General features: G+C 40.7%; 2 protein-coding genes across 2 annotated transcripts in view; one reads left to right on the top strand and one right to left on the bottom strand.

The window, feature by feature from the left end:
* Positions 1-486: 486 nt before the first annotated feature.
* LOC109040711 (probable serine carboxypeptidase CPVL) lies at positions 487-13,156 on the top strand. Its single transcript, XM_072301984.1, has 4 exons — positions 487-801; positions 8,194-8,522; positions 11,934-11,993; positions 12,544-13,156. Exons 2-4 carry the CDS (start codon positions 8,324-8,326, stop codon positions 12,765-12,767), a joined length of 483 nt encoding a protein of 160 aa, XP_072158085.1. The 5' UTR covers positions 487-801; positions 8,194-8,323; the 3' UTR covers positions 12,768-13,156.
* Positions 13,157-14,951: 1,795 nt separating this feature from the next.
* Positions 14,952-18,768, bottom strand: part of LOC109040499 (uncharacterized) — a 128,344-nt gene continuing 124,527 nt past the window's right edge. The window contains exon 5 of the mRNA XM_019056474.2: positions 14,952-17,307. Within this exon, the coding sequence (XP_018912019.2) occupies positions 16,351-17,307 (957 nt within the window). The 3' untranslated portion in view covers positions 14,952-16,350. The remainder of the gene's footprint in view (positions 17,308-18,768) is intronic.

Here is an 18,768-nt window from a genome sequence, read left to right as displayed (position 1 = left end):
GTTGTCAAAGCGGAAAAATTGAAGGTGAACCTAAAGTAGATAACATATAGTTGCTGTCAATAAGTTTACGCATGGTCTATTGAAAGTTCATGGGGCGAGATTAACGCTCAGCATAAAATTCGCGCTCCGCGGAAGGTATGTTGCCTATATTGCCAAATTGAAGGCGAACTTCAAATGAGTAATAATCCTAAGTTTCTACTTAATCCTAAGTTAAATCGATAGTGATTCGACAACTGACCTACTCAAGAGGCGTCGACAAAACTGAAATTATAGTATGGCATGGCATGGGCCGCGTTAAACAGGAAGATAAGAAAAACACTTGTAAATTAACTTCACTGAGAAACAAATGTATCAAAACCAAAATCAGTGTATTTTGACACTCCACTCCAGGGTAGGTACTCACCTCATTTACTCACTTATCTTGAGTACAGTAAATTTGTAGAAATATGCACGCAGAGTTGAGATGCCTCAGTAGGTAATTTCAACTGCTTCCCTAATCGTATAGACATGCATGATGCCACACTTCTTATATCACTTATTAAAAGCTGGTTCGTGCGCATCTTCCGATACGTGACGTTTGGTCTTTAAATTCTCAACAGTCCCGCTGAATTGATATTAATGAAAATAATTTTCGTGGTTCATGCTTCAGTCGATTGATCGTCTACAGTGTGACACACCTAACATACAATGAAATTTTCTACTTCGCCGGTGTCCCAACGTTCAGGACTTTGCCTCCCCTTAGCAGTTAAAGTGGAGCGAGAAAAATTATTACAGATTATTGATGAAGTCAATATAAAACAGGTATGTGCTTATAGCAGAAGGATTTTTCAATCTAATGCAGCTTTATTTTAATTAATGATTTTTAGTATGTTTTATGAGCCTGGTCCTCACAATTTGGGCCTGGGAGGCCCGGGAGCTATGTCGCAATCCTCCGTAATTTCGCACGATTTTAACTTGATGACCCCTCATTCATGAATAGCTCTACAAGAATGTAACAAAATGCATTTCTTTTTGCAATTTGGAAAAAAAAATCGAGGCACAGGAGTCATTTATTTATGCCTACCCCAAAAATTATTTTTCTTGACTTGAATTATTTTCTTGAATTTTATTACTTGATGACCCCTCATTCATGAATAGCTCTACAAATATATCACAGAATGCGTCTCTTTTTGCAATTTGGGGGGGGGGGGGAAATCGAGTCACAGGAGTCATTTATTTCTGCCTACCCCAAAAATTATTTTTCTCCTTGTGTTACAATTTTGTGAAATTAAAGTTTTTTTTTTTTATCCGTCATTTGATACATTTTTACTGCATTTACTTCCAGACCATCCATTTTTCAAAACTTACTCCCAGTTTACGTTCTAATAATTCTAAAATTATCCTCGCTAAAATTAAAGCAGAATATGCGATCAGTAATGTAATTATAACCAGTCCCAGTAGGTCCAGTAGGACAAGTCCCCCTCAGACAAAAAAAAAAAAAAAAAAAAAAACCCGTACCAAACTACCAACTTAAAATGACACATAGTTTTATAGGCGTGCACTGATTACATTATCTTAACCGATTTTCAGGGAATAGAGTGCAAAAAGTACGTAGATCTGCAGGGAAGCTTCATACACCTCAATAGAGGAGATGTCATCTTAGCTGAAAAATTGTTGAAAAAACTGTCACTATTTCTCCTCTCATCTCTATGAAGAACAATTGTATACCGTATCTAAAAATGCAGCACTGTAACACGTTCCTACTTCCCTTTTCAGATTTTCCACCGGTGGTCAATAGCTGCATTTAATGTACCAACTGGATTTGTATCAATGTCAGTCTGCGTGATTTTTTTAATGAGTTCTGTCTCGTCTCTCACTGTACAATTCTTCCTAACGATCATTCAGAGGACACCGAGCTCTTTTTAACCCCGTATATAGAGAATGGGCAAATCGCAGAAGCTCAGCGGCTAGCGAGGGTGTCGCCGATGATGAGGAACATCCACAGTTTTTCCGGTTACTTGACCATTAACAATTAGTCCAGGCAATTGGGCATCAAATAGGGGCTCTTGGGGAAAATTTCCGGAAAACTTTTTGATGAGTGATTCCTATGTATTTTTGGACGCTGAATCCGAATTTCGCATTTGTGTAAAGATCTTTTCGCCGCTAAAGCCGCCATTTTGAAAAAATGGCCTAAAAATGGCCTAAAATCTCAGTTTTTGAAAATATCTCGCTTAATTTTGATTTTTTGACCAAAGTAGTTATTTTCAAAAATAAACTACATTCAATTCTAAAGAAAAGATGTTCTTATCAATTTTTTGATATGACTGAAATTTAAGCCGCCAGAGCGCGCTGAAAAAACCGCCAAAATTCGAATTTCGCGAAACTTGCGCTTTTCTCGTGAATAACTTTTCTCGGGGCGACTCTACGTGAAAAATCTTAACTATCAAACTTATAGAGCAACAAATGTGATACTAGGAGTTGCTTTTTTTAATTTTTCTTAATCCTGGACGGCACAGACAAGCTTTTGAAGTTGCACTGAAAACCGAGCATGGACAGGGTTCGCCAGTATCTGCGAAATTACTCTTCTGTGGACTTTTCTAGGGGGCTTATTTACGAGTCAGATTGTAAAATTTCATTGGAAGGTGACCCCCCCCCCCCCCCCGAAGACCCCCTAATATTAAATGTCTCAAATTACCCCCCCCCCCTCCCCACTCTGGCAATTACCGCTATTGGCGCAATTCATTTTAGTGTATAAAACGTGAATGCAATGATTTCATCGGTGATATTTCGAGTAACATTAATAATTCATCCGGTAATTTCTATAAGTTCTCATGAATAATTGCTTCTTATTGTACGGGAATAGGGGAAACGGACGGAAAAAAGCCTACTTTGAAGTAGACGGACTGTATTATTACATTTGCATAGCTTTTTAAAGTTTCAAATAAAAACATTTCAGAGTTTTCTTAATTTTCACAAATCAAGCATTTTTTGAAGAAATTGTATTGTGCATACAAAGTTATAAAATGCAAATCATTCATCTACGTAATTATTTTCTACAGCGTATTGTAGATAGTCCTGAATTTTTCGTGAGATCAGTTTGTGGCACATCTGAATTCTTGCTTTTTTGATCGGATGGTTCCGGATCAACATGTTGCACTGCTTTGCTTGAGCGCAGTACCCTTGTTGCTGGTTCCTCAATTTCCAGGTCACTTTCGTCATATTCACTTTCTGTTTCATATTTTTGATCAGGCACTGGCGTTGATGGCGTAGATGAGCCAGGTTCACAATCCTAATTGAATTGGGACGTGCGAAAACCGCTAATGTCCATTTTTCCAAGCTTAAGTTTTTTTGAGTTCATATTACTTTTCGGAGTTGGTTGTAACCACAAAAATGGCGTTAAAACTCATCCTGGACTTCCTAGATTTCCTTGATCTCAAAACGAGTCCTTTCATCACTTTTATGGTTGTATCGACTCTTTAAAAATATTATGAACTCCAAAATACTTAAGACTGGAAAAATGGACATTAGCGGTTTTCGCACGTCCCGATTCAATTATCATCTAAGAATGTCATAATTTTCAGTTCATCGATGTCTCCTTCCTCTTCCTCTCCGTGTAGGGTATCTTCCATTTGAAAATTATCGCAGGATTGATTGCACATCTGACAGAGAATGGTGCATCGTAAGCCATTTTTACGGCACCCACAAGTCTTGCTGCAACCTTTCTTGCACTTGCAGGCAATTAGCTTTAAAATATTTTCGGGAGCTGGTGAATCCAAAGTTGTTAAAGGCGTTAGCCCATTTTTGGTGGCTTTCCAGCCCCAATTGCAAGGATCCTTTTTCTCGCCGTGCCACTCCTGGACCTGCAAATAAATTCGGAATGCATGCTCTGCTGCAGCGTCCTCAGTTGGTGGCAAAGACCCAAGGTTCTGTTTATTTTGAAATGAAGATTTTATAAAGCAGTCGTATCTGTACATATTAAGAGAAACTTCCTCAATGTCTTTCTGGCCGTAAAGTGCAAGAAACAGCTTCTAGCCTGCAGCAGAAATGATTTCACGTGTTGATTTCGAGTCTTTAAATTCCTCTGCATATTTGATTAATTAATGATTTTTTTAAAAAAAATATTCAATAATTTGACTTTTCCTTGATTGATAATTCCCGAGGTAGTATCACACCCAGTAAAAGCGTGAATTAAAAGAATAATATCCGCGATTATTTCATCGCCAACACTTTCTCGGTTGTACAAGACTTGGGGCTTATAGCTTATAGTCATAGCTTGTAAGCTTAAGTTGCAACTTGTCGATGGACATTCATTCGTCTCCGACAGAGGTTGCTATGATGTATTGATGTATAAGAAAGGTCATGCAAATCAGTGTTTCCATTTTTTTTCCATGTGTTGTAAATTAACTTAACATAAAATTTTGCTCGAAATATCACCGATGGCCAGGAACGGCGCGACTGAGAGAGAAATGATGACTAGGACTTGAGATGGAAAAGGGGAAACTCTCGGCGCGGTGGTTGGCATGTAACACATATTAGCGCCTACAGGACTGCAAGAATACTTCACGCATTGCGTCAAATACGGTGCGGTCAGCGTGAAATGGATAGCGCCTACAAGACTGCGTGAATACTTCATGCATTGCGTCAAGCACAGTGCAATCGGGGAAGTATGTATTGGGCGAGAGGCAATAAAACTCGTCCATTTGGGTCCCTTTTAGGCGAGGAAAGGGGCTGGAAAAAAAACGGCGGTATTTTGGACATGCTGGGCGAAGTCAGAAAATGTGGCAACGCTGTCATTCTCGGGCAGTGTTGTTTTCAACTATCTTGTCACCTTACTATTCACACCGAAATTAAGATTGTAGATGTCTCGAGAAAATAGGCATTGAACTCCCGCCGATTGGGAAGATGCACTGATAAAGCTGGATAGCCCGGGTGCGGCGAGGCTTCACTAACATTTTGGTCAGTGTTGTTTGCATGGGCAGCATGGATGTGGTTGTAAGCTCGGTATTTAAAACTTTTCGAGGGAAAACGTGCGTAGTTATAAATTCATTTAAATGAACGGACTCTAATGTGTTACAACACGGAAATACCCGTTTCAGATGTTGCAATAAAAAGTGTAGTGCAAGTGTTGTTCTCGATAATACTTTAAAACGGGTCATTGAGGTTAGTGAAGCTCCCCATAATCACGCAGCGTACTCTGAAGAAGAATTAGCAGTCCAAAAAATGAAAGTGTCATTAAAAAGAAAAGTCGTGGAAAGCATTAAAGAAAAGCCAACCTCAATGATTCGGCGTGAGTTGATAGAAAACGAAGGTGAAAGTGCAAGTGAAGTGGAAAATTCTCAGGTGCCTCTAATGAGGAAAGTTGTTTACCGTGCGCGTAAAAAGGAGCAGCCCGCCCCTTCTCCGAAAAATTTACAAGAAGCTTTACAACAACTGGGGGTCAGATAGGAGTTTTTCCAATATTTATTGATACAGTACTTAGATTTGAAATGAATGACAAATTCCTCGGCTACATTTTGGAAGCAATTCATGTTATTAATCAGGGTTTGGGGGGGAGGGAAGCTCCCAAATTCGGTTTCTTGAGTCAGAAACCGTGTTTGAGAACTTCCTGTCAACCAAACCCAAAAATTCATCGTACTCGCCAAAATGTCTTCAAAATCTCCGTTTCAACCGGCGACTGGTGAGTTCACATTACAGTGTTGCTTTTTGTTTTACATTAATTAATTAATCGCCCAAAAATTCCGTTTTCATCCCCGCCCAAAAGACACCCATTTCCTCGCCCAAAACGCCCTCTTTTCAGTAGCACTCGCCGAAAACGTCGCCCCCCCGTGCAATCAGCAGCGGTCGTCGGCGTGAAACTCATAGCGCCTACAAAACTGCCGGAATACTTCATGCATTGCTCCAAACACGGTGCGGTCTGCGCGGCGCGGCGGCGGAAGTTAAAATCATTAAACCACATTTATGTTTGTTCTTTCATAATTTTTTCGTTCATTTCTTAAGAATGGAAGGCCTTGTCCACGCAGAGATAGGTTTACGAAACTTAACGTTCGCGCAAAGTTCGGTGAGTAGTGTTGACAGGGCTTTCCCAAAAAATGTCTCCAACACGAGTAAACGCGTCTTATGCACCCCACCCCCGCTGGCACGTTCACTTGATGGTTTTTATTGATGTTTCAAAACGAATGAGAAGGGGGCGGCAAAATACAGGCGGCCCATGGGCAGCAAGTTGGTAAATCCGGCCCTTCGCTTGGTGACAGGTGGAAGCTTTTGCTCTCGGGGATCCAACACTTCCTTATAGACGATTTTAAAGGAGCAACAGTCTTTCTTAGGCCTTGTCTCCACGGGACGTTTTCATGGGATTTGTGCCAAGTTCGAATCGCAGGAATGAAACTTCTGAATTTTTCTCAGTTACCGTCTCCACGGGACGGGGCTCATACAGTCCTGCGACTAGTTTGCGCGGGAAGATAAATTAGTTAAAGTCGAGTATTTAACCGGGATTAAAGTAATAATTGCACTCAATTGACAATTAGACACATTTTTTAACTAAACAAACATTAACAATGTAGTAATGAATAAAATATCGCACAATTCGTTTTCACTTCTTCTTCTTCTCTCAGTGGATCCTAGGGGTACAAGTACCATACTTGGTACTGGGAAAAATATTGATTAACTCAAGTAAGTGGGATTTTTCCCTGGGACAAATCTCGCGAAACGGGTCGTGGAGACAAGGCCTTATAGTAAGGCAGGTGAGGGCAAAAAGTTCCCAGAATCATGCATTTCTGGAAGAAAGGATGAGACTTTCAGGATATCATCTTTACCTTTATGGAGAGTTCAATTTGCAAGATAGCCCAACATTCTAAGCCCATGAGGGGCCGGGAGGGGGCAGGGGGCCTTGCATCTGCAACGTTCTGGCGAATTTTCGCGTTGAATCGCGTTAGAACGACGTTAAAAATGTAAAATGTGATCAAAACTTGTGTAAACGTCATCAGTTGGTTCTCCTGAACAGTATTCTAAAATGTTACCACTATTCGACTCTGCAACACCCCCAAAATGTCTAAAATTCAAAATGACGGCCATAATATGAGACCTCTAGGATATCGGTATTTTCACATGTGCATATCGTGTCATGTGAGGTGTCTTTCTCCAAGCAATTTTGGTCGCAGATTTCATATTTGAAGTCTTAAGAGCCTCTGGTCAAAGTTGGTGCCCTAAATCCAAGATGGCGGTCAAACTTGAGAGGCAGGAGGATGCATTTTATGAGAAAAAATCACGTGAAAAGTTCACGACTCAGAGCATCGACCATTGACCAATCAAAAATTCCATTTTCCTTTGCCTTTTCTTAAGGGGTTGTTAGGTAGGCTGGATTTCGGTGGTGAGTTAGAACGGTGCATGGGAGAGCGACAAAAGACGAAAAACCTGAATCCGATATGAGTTGAAGGTTTATTACTTCGGTTTTGGAAACAAATCACATGAAGCAAGATATCGCAATACAAGATCCAGCAAAAACAGGCGAAATTCGAAACACGAGGAAAAGTTGAAAAAGGGAGCAGCTTCCCGACCTCTGCCCGCAATACCTCAGAAAAAAATGGAATGAATCATCAAAATGGCCGGTCCTCCTCTCCCGATCCGGTGTTCGATCGTGACGCTGCGCGCGGAGAGGTCTGGAAGCTTCCTCATTTTGAAAAAGAGGCGGGAAGCGATTGGAGGTGCTAACAGGAGGGGTCGACGAACATAAAATTTCAACAATCATTAGTTTTGAGCAGTGTTCGAAACTCACAGGCGCCAACGCGCCAATGCGCCTTAAAAATCGGCCATGGCGCCTAAAAAATGATTGTTCTGCGCCAGCGTGGCCCCCAAAAATTACCCCCTAAAAATACGAATTCTCATATTAGGTGATTATTCGAAATTTTCAGCACTACAAGTGAAAGCTTTTTCTATTCTTCACGATTTCATCCTTAGTGCTTTTGTCTTCCCCAAGTTACAGCTACTTACTAGTTCTGTTACGGAGACATCTTGCGTCTAACTTTTCACTAAATGCGCCGTAACATAGAGGCAAAAAGTCAATTTGGCCCCTAAAAAATCTTCAATGGCGCCCAAAAATCGAACTTATTGATGCGCCACATGGCTCCTAAAACTCAAAGGTGAGTTTCGAACACCGGTTTTGAGATTCGAATTTCGAGTCATCTATACCTAATCATTAATTTTCAAGATCTCTCCTAGATTTTCAGATCGAGAGGATAGAATAGCGGCTTTCTTCAGAGCCAATGACTCCGCTGCTATCAAGAGTGAACAGGAAGCCGAAAGGTCCGACTTGATCAGCGTCACTGGGTTCAAGCACGGATCTGAATTTATGCGAGATGAATTCAGTCGAAGTCCGAATAGCACAGAGGAACACTTTTTTAACCTACCTGAAACCCGCAGGGCTCTGCACGCGGGACACCGTGCTTACAACGACGGGAAGACGATCGCAGCTCACATGAGACCTGAGCTTGCACGATCGGCTAGATCCACTATGGAAAGTCTCCTCACTAACGACTCTCTGAGTTCAGGTACGATCTGAGACATCCCACTTAAAAGTATTGAACTTAGCAAACTGGATTTATCTATTCAGCCTTCTTAATAGCTCATCTACCGGGCGTACCATGTTTCATAGCAAGCTCATCGGAACTGCCAGCTGCGGCCTGCAATAGTGAGTTAGGTGATTTCATGATTCCAGTCCCATTGCTCACACGGGTTATTTATTTCATAAGGTGGCTTTTTGGCTTTTGTGCACCACATTCTGGGTACAATCGATATATTTCAAAAACTATATTGGTGGGTTATTTTGGGAAAATCGAAACTTCAGTCGGTAGATCAATCATCAGGGAATATTGCCGTGTCGAAAATCTTTGTCCAAAATCTTTAGATAAAGTCAAAAGTGCTGTCTTCATTTTGCAACCGATTTCGATGTATCCAATTCGGTGGTTACTTGGAAATAGTATTTTTTACTCTTTTTAGGACCTCGGAAGATGATTTTCGGCACGAACATTCCTTGGTGAATTATTATCTATTGACTAAAATGTTTATTTTCCGAAAATAATCCACCCACACGTTAAAATTTGGAATATATCGATCATACCCGGAATGCGTTGCGCGAAAGCTGAAGATCCACTTTGAAACATCTTTGTGGCGGGAATGTAGTTGAATTTTCGCATCGTGATATATTAAAACTGAAGGGCGATGACAGTGCTGGTATAAGAAAGAACTTTTTTTTTATTACGAGTGATTCACAAACAATGAGGTGATGATTATCGAAGGCACCTGGTAAAGATGGGCAGTAGAATATGTGTTCCAAAATACCATAGACCTACAGCTGGCTGTAAGATTTCCAATAGCTTCTATAGCCGGCTACACAATTTCTTATAGCCTTTTATAGCCGATGGCGATTAAGCAACAGCCAGACGATAAAGTGTACGCTAAACGTTACTAATTACGGATGCTAGAACTTAGTGAGTTTTTGGACTACTGCTCTCTTTTTGGGCCGTAGTATCTTGATTTATTTTGCGAGGAAAGCTCCGTACTTTTGATGGATGCCTGCCATTCCTAATATATTAGAGCGCCTTCAGTTTCGTATGATGCTGTGCAATACCTCTGGTGTGAAACAGTTGCTTCAAGCGCCGTGGGCCGTGGCACGCTGCGGCGCGGCAGGCGGGCAGCCAGCGCGGAACGCGCATTGGCGCCTACAAACCTAACAGGGATACTTCACGCGTTGCGCAATGCGTGAAGTATCCCTGTTAGGTTTGTAGGCGCCAGTGCGTCGCCGCTCCGCTTTGTGTTAGGCTCTAATATTTAATCTGGCGGAGTCAGCGTTATTCAACTCATGATTTTGAAATGTTTGCACATCCTGTATGGATTATTCTCATTTTAATTGATGAAAAAAAATATGTTTTAAAGGAAAATATAATGTGTGTTTTGTAAATATTAAGGTGGTTCCGTATCAAACTTAATGACCAAAGCACACGAATTTCTACACAATTTCTTATAGCCTTTTATAATCGATGGCAAAAAAGCAACAGCCAGGCGATAAAGTGTTAAAGCCCGGCGACAGGAACTATAGCCCGCCTGTATAATTTTTTATCGCTTCGTATAGCCTCGCCGTATGATTTTCTCCGCATTCTACAGCCAGCTATATGATTTTCTGTAGCCTTCTTTAGCCGGCTATAAGAATTCCTATGGTATTTTGAAACTCAGCTCTTATCGCCAATTTTTACCAGGGGCGTCAATAATAATTGTACTTCACCATGAGAGAGAAAACAATTTCATAAAGATGACTTCACAACTCTCTGAAAAAATCACCGGAATCAGGTGCGCAAGTAAAAGAAAGTAGATATAAAAGAGGAACATGTAGCTAAACCACACAAAACATAACAAGCTGTAATCTCCGGCCCTCGGGTGCTGGATAAGGAAGCGATTCAATGTTCCCTCGAATAGTTTATCTATTAAATTTAATCGACCGAAGGCGAGTTGAAATATGAGAATGCCGTGAGAGCATCAATTAATACGTCTTTAATCAGCTGAGTTCTTTTTAGATTTTTCATAACCTCACAATCGAGTAATCGATTAATCGACGTATAAAACTTTGAACGCGTATAGATCGTTTTCGATCATAGAGTACATAGAGTCGTATATGTAAGCGGGTGAGCTGGCGCCACTTTTAAGCATTTTCCAGGTCCCGAATTCCGAGACTCCTGTGTGACGCCGGGTCACTTTTTCGATACATAATCGATTGTTTGCGATACACGGGTACCCGGCCATCCGATGTAAACACAGAAGATAGGAATCACCACGTATTCCACACCGCCATTTTGGATCGAACATGTATCGAAAAAGGGACCCGAACTCGGCGCACACCGGGCTCGGAACTCGTCGAGCAGAACATGGCGCCAGCTCTCCCACTTACATTACGACTCTATGTATTCTGTTTTCGATGCATCGAATAGGTGAGATCGTATCGTTATCGATTGGTTCAACATGTAAACATAGCCTCAAAAGTCAATCGAGTAATCTGAAGAAACGGGGTTTCTCTGATAGGTTTTTGATTCTTATGAGTACTAAATGGCATCGCAAGATGAAATAGTTAAAGGAATTTTCTCATTTTTAGCTTTTCCGCGGACTGAAAATCCTAAAAGTTTTGTTTGAGGTTATGATCTATTGTTTTGAACCAAACTATACATCGAACCACTATCAAAAATGATCTATATAAAACTGTTTCTTCATCAATAACTACCCAAAAGTTAAATGAGATGCGCTTGAAATGAGCTCGGATTTTGGAAAATTGCTCATTTGAACTGTTTTTTCGTCCAGAAGTATTTCAACAGAAACGGGCCATTTGAGGCATGCGATGGATCGCGATATTTTTGCTTCGATCAAACTAGTAGAGTATTGAATTGATCGGAAGAAGCGATTATGCTTACGCATTGAATCGCTTAAAAGAAGGTGTCGCAATGTCGCAGAAGAAATACTGGCATGAACTGGTCGGGAAACTGTAAATGGTCGGCAAAAAGCGGAAATAAGTTGGAAGGGCAAGTGCGGGTGGAGAAAGACCAAAAGAATTTAATAGGCTACCCTTGGTTCCCCCAATGAGTAATGAGGGGTGATGTAAAGGGAGGGTAGCGGAACCGCCCCCTGTTAAATTGTGAAGCGTTTCGAGATGATTTTATATTATTTAGTATAATATAATATAGAGAAAAGGGGCTGGCAAAAATGTATCATCTTGAATGATCGAGGCATTCGTTGCTATCCGACAAGATCGACAAAATTTAGAGCAAGTCCGCTACACGATTCCCCACGAGCACTTGGAAGAGTTGATACACTGTATCAGTCGGGGGTCGAAACGAATGAAATGGATGCAAGGCATTTCTACCAAGTATGCAAGCTTAAATATTGACTGTCGGCCAAATGAATGATTTTTGCTGTTACAGGGATTCTGTACCTAACTGACCAACAGGATATGAACTTTCCGCACCACGTCTTTGAAGAATGGACCACTAGACAAGGTACGAATTTCAGCATTCTAATACATGTTTCTTAATCAAAATTTCACGTAGAACACGTGCCACACAACGAAAATTACCGATATCAGCTCCTTACGAAGATATTTAATGATTCTTGATGCGTGAATTCAAACCACCCGCTCATGAAAACTCAATGCTCTACGTGATACACATCCGCGCTAAACGTTTATCGTGACAGTATCTACGATATAAAAATCTGGCAACCTCAATCTTGACACTTTGGCTCAGCTATAGCAAATTACTTATAGTTTGAACAACATATGGTGAGAAATGAACATTGCTCGATTGAGAGGCTCGCTGAAACCGTTTTGGTGCGCGATTTGACTCAAGTAGAGCTTTCAGTATCTTGTGAGCGGGTAGTTCAAATTCTTCGTAACCAATGTAAAATAAAAATGTTAATATCTTCAATAGGAGTTGGTTTCAGTAATTTTCGTTGCGCGAATCGTGTTCTACGTGAAATCCTGGTCAAGAAACATGTATCAGAATGCTTAAATTCGTACCTTGTCTAGTGGTCCATTCTTCAGTTCGCTGCGCTGGCCTGGTGCTGCTGAGTATTACAACGCTAAAAGGTGCCAGTTTCGAATAAAAGATCGAGTGGTTGGGTACTACAAGACGGCAAGACATTTCACGCAGGTCATGATCAGGGGCGCAGGGCACATAATTTATGGCATGCAACCAAAATCCACGTATCTCCTGATTGATGCATTCATAAGGAACAGCAGCATCTTTCAGTGTACTTAATGAGTCTGTAAAAGCAGAACTACAAACATGAGCGATAATGAACATACTAGAAAATATGACATCATGAATGTCTGGGTTATTTTCACTGCTAGCACTGATCCACTTAAAACTGAGTGATGTGTGATGCCACACAGAGTGTGAAATTCGTCACTCAGATATTCAATGTAGATAATTCCAGATCAGTATGAGTGTCGAGATAGCTGTTTTCTTGTAGCTTTTTGCGACGGAGATGATTTTTCACGGAAGAGGCAAGGTTTCGATCAGTTTTTTTAATAGTCTTGGAAAATTGTCTTTTTAAGGTTATTGCTACGAGGGCGTCTGAAAATTTTCCACGGCTTTTAAAGATGGTCATAGGAAGATCTAACAAAGTAGAGGACCAGAACAACATTATAAAAATAACTGAATTCATGATTGATTCGTGATCCTTAACATTTCATTTTAACTATGCATTTTACAATGCAAACAAAAAGGCCTCCTTAAAATAAAAATATCTACGACTCAATTTCAGCTAGGAAAAGTGTCCAGACAAATAAGGATAATTTGCTTAGAAAAAAAAAAAAAAAAAAAAAAAAAAAAAAAGACTCATCACGATTCATTTAAGTTTTATTCATCAAAAAATTGACATTACATATTTACAACAGGCACTTTTAAGGCTTTATTGGCGAAGTTATTCTTATACGTATACTTATGCACCTACGTCTTATGTACAAAACTTATGTAAAACTAAGATCAGATTTTAAAACTGCACGGAATTTCTCCCAAACACGGGAATTTGTAGAGCTATTGGGACTGGATTAGCTACAGCAACTAACTTGTTTCGCTTTTTGGGCGTCTTTATCACACATTCAACGCAAAAACAAAATATCTTCAACGTAGTTTCCGTATAATTTTCGCTATGCACGCAGTCTCATGAATATCCATGCAAATTTTTGGTCTCTCTTTTGAAACTCAGTCCCTCTTAGGAAACTTGCTGGTAATAACTGTTTCGTGCCTCAAAACTTTGAGATAAAAAAGTGATAAGGTCCGTTGAGAATTGTTCAGGCAAAAACGACAGATAGAGGGAACAAGAGCTCATTAATATTTTGTTCATACATAGGGTAAGAAATGGTATAAAGATCTATTGTTTTGGAGACCGTACAATTAATATCAAAGGTACGGTTTTTAGGCAAGTATCTCATTCGACAAAAAATAATTTTCATACTCTCTGCATTAAAAAGAAAGATCAAACACAGATGACATTGCTATATTCTCTTTCATGTTACTATACCCTGTGTGAGAACCGTAGAATTCTCTTACGGAGTGGGCACCGATTCAGCTCAAAGGCTCTCTCCAAAAAGTCATCGTCCATGGCCTGAATACCTTCCTGTAGGTCTTCATATTCTATTACAACCCATTAAACCTTTATATTTGCTATCATTCACAGGTGCTTCGATTTCAAGGTTCTCATACATCTACGGCCGAATTTATAATCCTTTCTGTAACGTAATGAAGCCATACTAATGGGGACTCTGTTGTTTTTTCGCCAGTCTCCGAAATGAGAAAATCGAAGCACTTCATGTGCCTTCTTCTCAGGATTTATGGAGATGGATTTCCAATATTTTTTGCCTGATTCCGAAGAATGCCTTCTTTCATTCGGCATGTAGACAACCTCTTTAATTCATTGAAAAGTCGAATTTGAATAGATTAGTAACGTTTGTTGGGGAGCCTTTGAACTAAAAAAGGCACTGTAAATTAATACGAACCTGGTATAGTCCGTCTCAAAGTTTGAAGTCGAAACTAGGAATAATCCTTCCACATATTGAGTTTATGATGGTAAAATCTTTGGTATACATGATAAAAATCACTTATTTTTAGGTTTTATGAACAGGCTGGTTTTCAATTAAATCTAAATCAATATAAATGCACCAAAAAGAATAAAATAAGGTAATGGAATATTATGTTATAGTTATGTTTAATTTTTTCCTATTTGTTCGTGTAGGGAAATTCAAAGTTGTAGCTTGACTTTTATGCTGATGCAATTCATTTCGAACAAAAAATGACTTGCTTTTACTGAAAAAAGAAAAGAAAACAACTACAATATAGACAATACATAAAACATGATCAATTAAACTTATTTCGCGTCCCGTAAAAGGACTAAGTATCTTTTATGATGTCAGAGCTAAGGGTAATCTAAACACATAGTGCTGCCGCTTTAGACAAAATCTTTTGTGTTTCAGTTCCTTTTCTAGGCTCATACTAATATTTTCTTAGTTTTTTTCCGGATGTTTCCACTCTTTGTCCAGTTTTTTGAAACTCAATATACTTTCAATTACTATTCCACTTAAATATACTTTGAATTACAGGTACTCTGACTTTGAACAATACTATCCTTTTAAACATTCAATTTTTATGTGAGTTTTTAAAGTTATACTGGATTATTAATTATTATTTTTTTTTTAGAATAAAAAACAAAAACGAAGGAACACCTGTAGGAATCCGAAAGATTTTGGCATCGGTGCCCTGAATTCATAGTACGAAGTGGGGTTGCTTGATGATCACTACTAGTATAACAAAATATTTTGAACATCACGCATTACCAATTCAGGAAATGTACTATAGCAAGGCAAAATCCACCTCAGGAACTCAGCCTTCCCGCAAGGGCAACGATATTCATCTCCACCTGATGATGACTGATGCGCTGAACAACTATTCGTCAAATCCATTGTTCAATACATTAGTGATCAGTCAATATCAGGTGAAGATTAAGGTTACTCAACGAAAGTCACTTGGTATCATGCCTCGGCACCATTCCCAAGTAGAATTTTCCGAGGAAAAGTTGCGATATCCTTAAAAAAAAAATTGCGATTTTACCTACTTCATCGCTACTTTTTTCCCGCAACAATTTATATTCCAACTTACAATTTTTCGCGATAAATTTGCGATTTTCATATCGGTATAATACCATCAAAATCGCCAGGATCATCAACATCTGAGCGAGTATCCTCGGTATCGCGCTTTTATCGCCCGACAATTTATCACAATATTTTCGAAATAAAAATCGCGACAAATGGCGATTCAATCTCGATTTTATCGACGAAAATTGATCACGATTTTATCAAACCAAAAATTGCGATGTGTAGCGATTCAATCGTCATATATCGCAATTTTTATTGCGATAATATCTCGATATATTGCCACCGATGTAATCGCGATACCCAACCAATAAAATCGCTATTTATCTCGATCACTGCTACTTGGAATGGTCGACATAATTGCAATAATTTACCGATGGAGTCGCAACGCGTCGCGATTATTGCAACTTCGGTCGTGTTGGTTCCGTAAAATAATTTTTCTTGGGTCGGAGTCCTCATCTCTCAACCTGCGAGTAGTGGCGAGGCGTGAATGATCAATTATCGATATTTTCCATTTGAAGATATGGGAAAAACTCAATTATTCAGGTGTTCGTCGCGAACACCCTGTTTATCGATCCTTTTCAATAGGTTTAAATGGCAGATCAATCGATATATCGCAAAGCACGCCACGTCTCTGCCTGCGAGTACTACGATTCACGGTGCTTGCGCTCTGGGGAGACCGTTAGCGCGTGTTAAGATATCCTGTAGAACTGATTCCACGGGAAGGAAACGGAATCACCGGTGACGGGCTCCAATTTATCCTCCTTGGCCGGCGACTTTCGTTTGTGCCAGAGCAGTATGCAGAACATGACGAAGCAGATCTGCGTGGAGACGAGGAGGACCGCAGCCACGGCGACGCCCGTCATGTTCATGCACGACGAGTCGGGCAACGCACCCGAGCCCGAGCCGGAAAACTGGACGCTATCCGGTTGATGTTGTTGTTGTTTCCAGGAGGGCTTATCGAACTTGAACTTATCCTCGATGCGGATGCTCTGGTAGACGATCTCGTCCTTCTCCAGCGGGATCTCCGGGTCCATGCTCCGGCGGCGTCGACTCTTCTCCAAGAGCTTCCTGTCGATACTTCTTCGACGGCGCCCGAAGGAATCGACCTTCCGGGCGATGCCGTAGTAGTCCTCGACGTGGCAGACGACCGGCTCGCACTTGGGGAGACACGGGGTGACCAAGGCCTTGAACTGGACGACGTCCGAGGTGGGGAACTTGAAGGCGTCGAAGGGGGCCTCGAGGATCTGGGCCCCGTTGGTGGTCTCGACGGTGACGATGGGGCCCATGATGGTCGGGTCCGTCGGGCAGCCCATGGAGTCGATGAGGAGGATCTCGCTGGAGTCGACGCCGTCGAGGGCGATGAGCTCCCGCACGAAGATCTGGTACGGGGAGTTGTCGTCGAGGATGTGGAAGCGGAGGCTCAGCGCGTCGCCGACCTGGGCCGTGTAGATGTCGTCCCCTTTCCGGTCGGTGATGCGCATCGTCACTGTTGGGGAGATGACGAAGGCCGCCTCCTCGCTGTGCGCCGGCTCTGGTTCTCCGGCCACTGCTAACTCCATCCCGTGGCCCACGCTCCGGTTTTGGAGGTTGTACGAGCACCGGACCGAGAGCCCCACGTCTTGACCCGTCACTATTTGGTCGTGGTGCTGAAACAAAAAAAAAAACAAGTTTTTTTATTTGTTTTTTTAGAGAATGGGTCACTAAACCATGAACGAATTTTGACTTGCGAATATAGTTTTCTGAAGGAAAATGACGCATAGAACACGATGCGCACATTAAAAACGCGAACAAGTAACTCAATAACCAAGAAATGCGCAGTTCAAATCGCTCAACTTATACGCAAATTTAAAACGCCCCGGTTTCGCGCCGCACCGAATGATGTCATCCGGCACCAATCAGAAGCGGGCACGGGTTTCCACGACGTCAGTCAAATGTCTATCTACTCTTCGTATATGAGAACAATACTAAAGTCGAAATTATATATTTTGAATTCAAAACTCGAATCTCATTCATATGTTAGCTGTAATAAACAAGCAACAATTCCACATTGAATTACGTTTTATTTTAACAAACATCAGAGGAAAATGAGAGGAGACTGCGATATGACTACCGCAGTACATCAACACCGTCAGTTTCCCGCCATTCGGGTGCGTTTGAAATGTCTTGCAGTTTTTAGATTTTTCAAAAGCGGTTTTCTCCGCGATTTCGGCTCCGTAAAAATGCGGAAAAATCACCACGTTATCTACTCACATAGAACTTTCAGAATATTCAATAAAATAAACAAGGTTTAGTGACCCATTTGCAGGTGTCTAAAATTTGATGAATTTCGTGTTTAAAAGGAAACTACTGAGTGGACTTAACACGAAGATACCCTTGGTTCATGAATTGAACGATTATTGGAGAAGATAGGACAAAATGATCTAATCTGGTATGTGCTGGTTACACGCTCAAATTTCCATCAATTTTCGATCAAATGGTGACTGGTGCGCGCCATCTACCATCAAATTTCTGCGGCCTGCAAAAATTTGATGGTAGATGATGGAGCTGTGGGGCTCATCCTTCATCTGATTTCCACACAACCGTGCTTATTTCATGCTTATTTCAATCGACACGCTGTTTTAATTGATTTTACTCATCAATCTAGATAACTCTCGACCGACATCTTGGTCATCATTTTGATCGGAATTTGACGGAAATTTGAGCGTGTAACCGGGCCTCTAAAATACGTGTGATCAAATGGGAAATGCCGCCAGATGGACGTCATCTGCGGTGCATTTTCTCACTTTTAAATCTATTTTTATACTATTTCCCATATCAGAAAAAAATTCTAAAAATACTGTGAAATCAGCACGTTAAGCACTTTCAGATGAATCAATAAAAATTTGCATGTAAATTCTCCATTGTCGCCATTTATCGTTCAAATCGTAAGTGGACCGCGTTAAGCAGGCAGGAACCAAGTCACAGCAGCTACTCCCAAATTTAATGGGGCATTTTAATTGTCTACATGAAAACGATTGTGCGAATTTTTGTGCAAACTGTGAATTCTGCTCTGCATAGTGCGAAGCAAATTCCTTAACAGTTAAAAAAAAAAAAAAAAAAAAAAAAAA

Source organism: Bemisia tabaci, chromosome 6 (genome assembly GCF_918797505.1).
Source record: "Bemisia tabaci chromosome 6, PGI_BMITA_v3".
NCBI lineage: Eukaryota > Metazoa > Arthropoda > Insecta > Hemiptera > Aleyrodidae > Bemisia > Bemisia tabaci.
The sequence above is the reverse complement of the archived record's forward strand: the minus strand, read 5'-3'. Positions and strand labels throughout refer to the sequence as shown.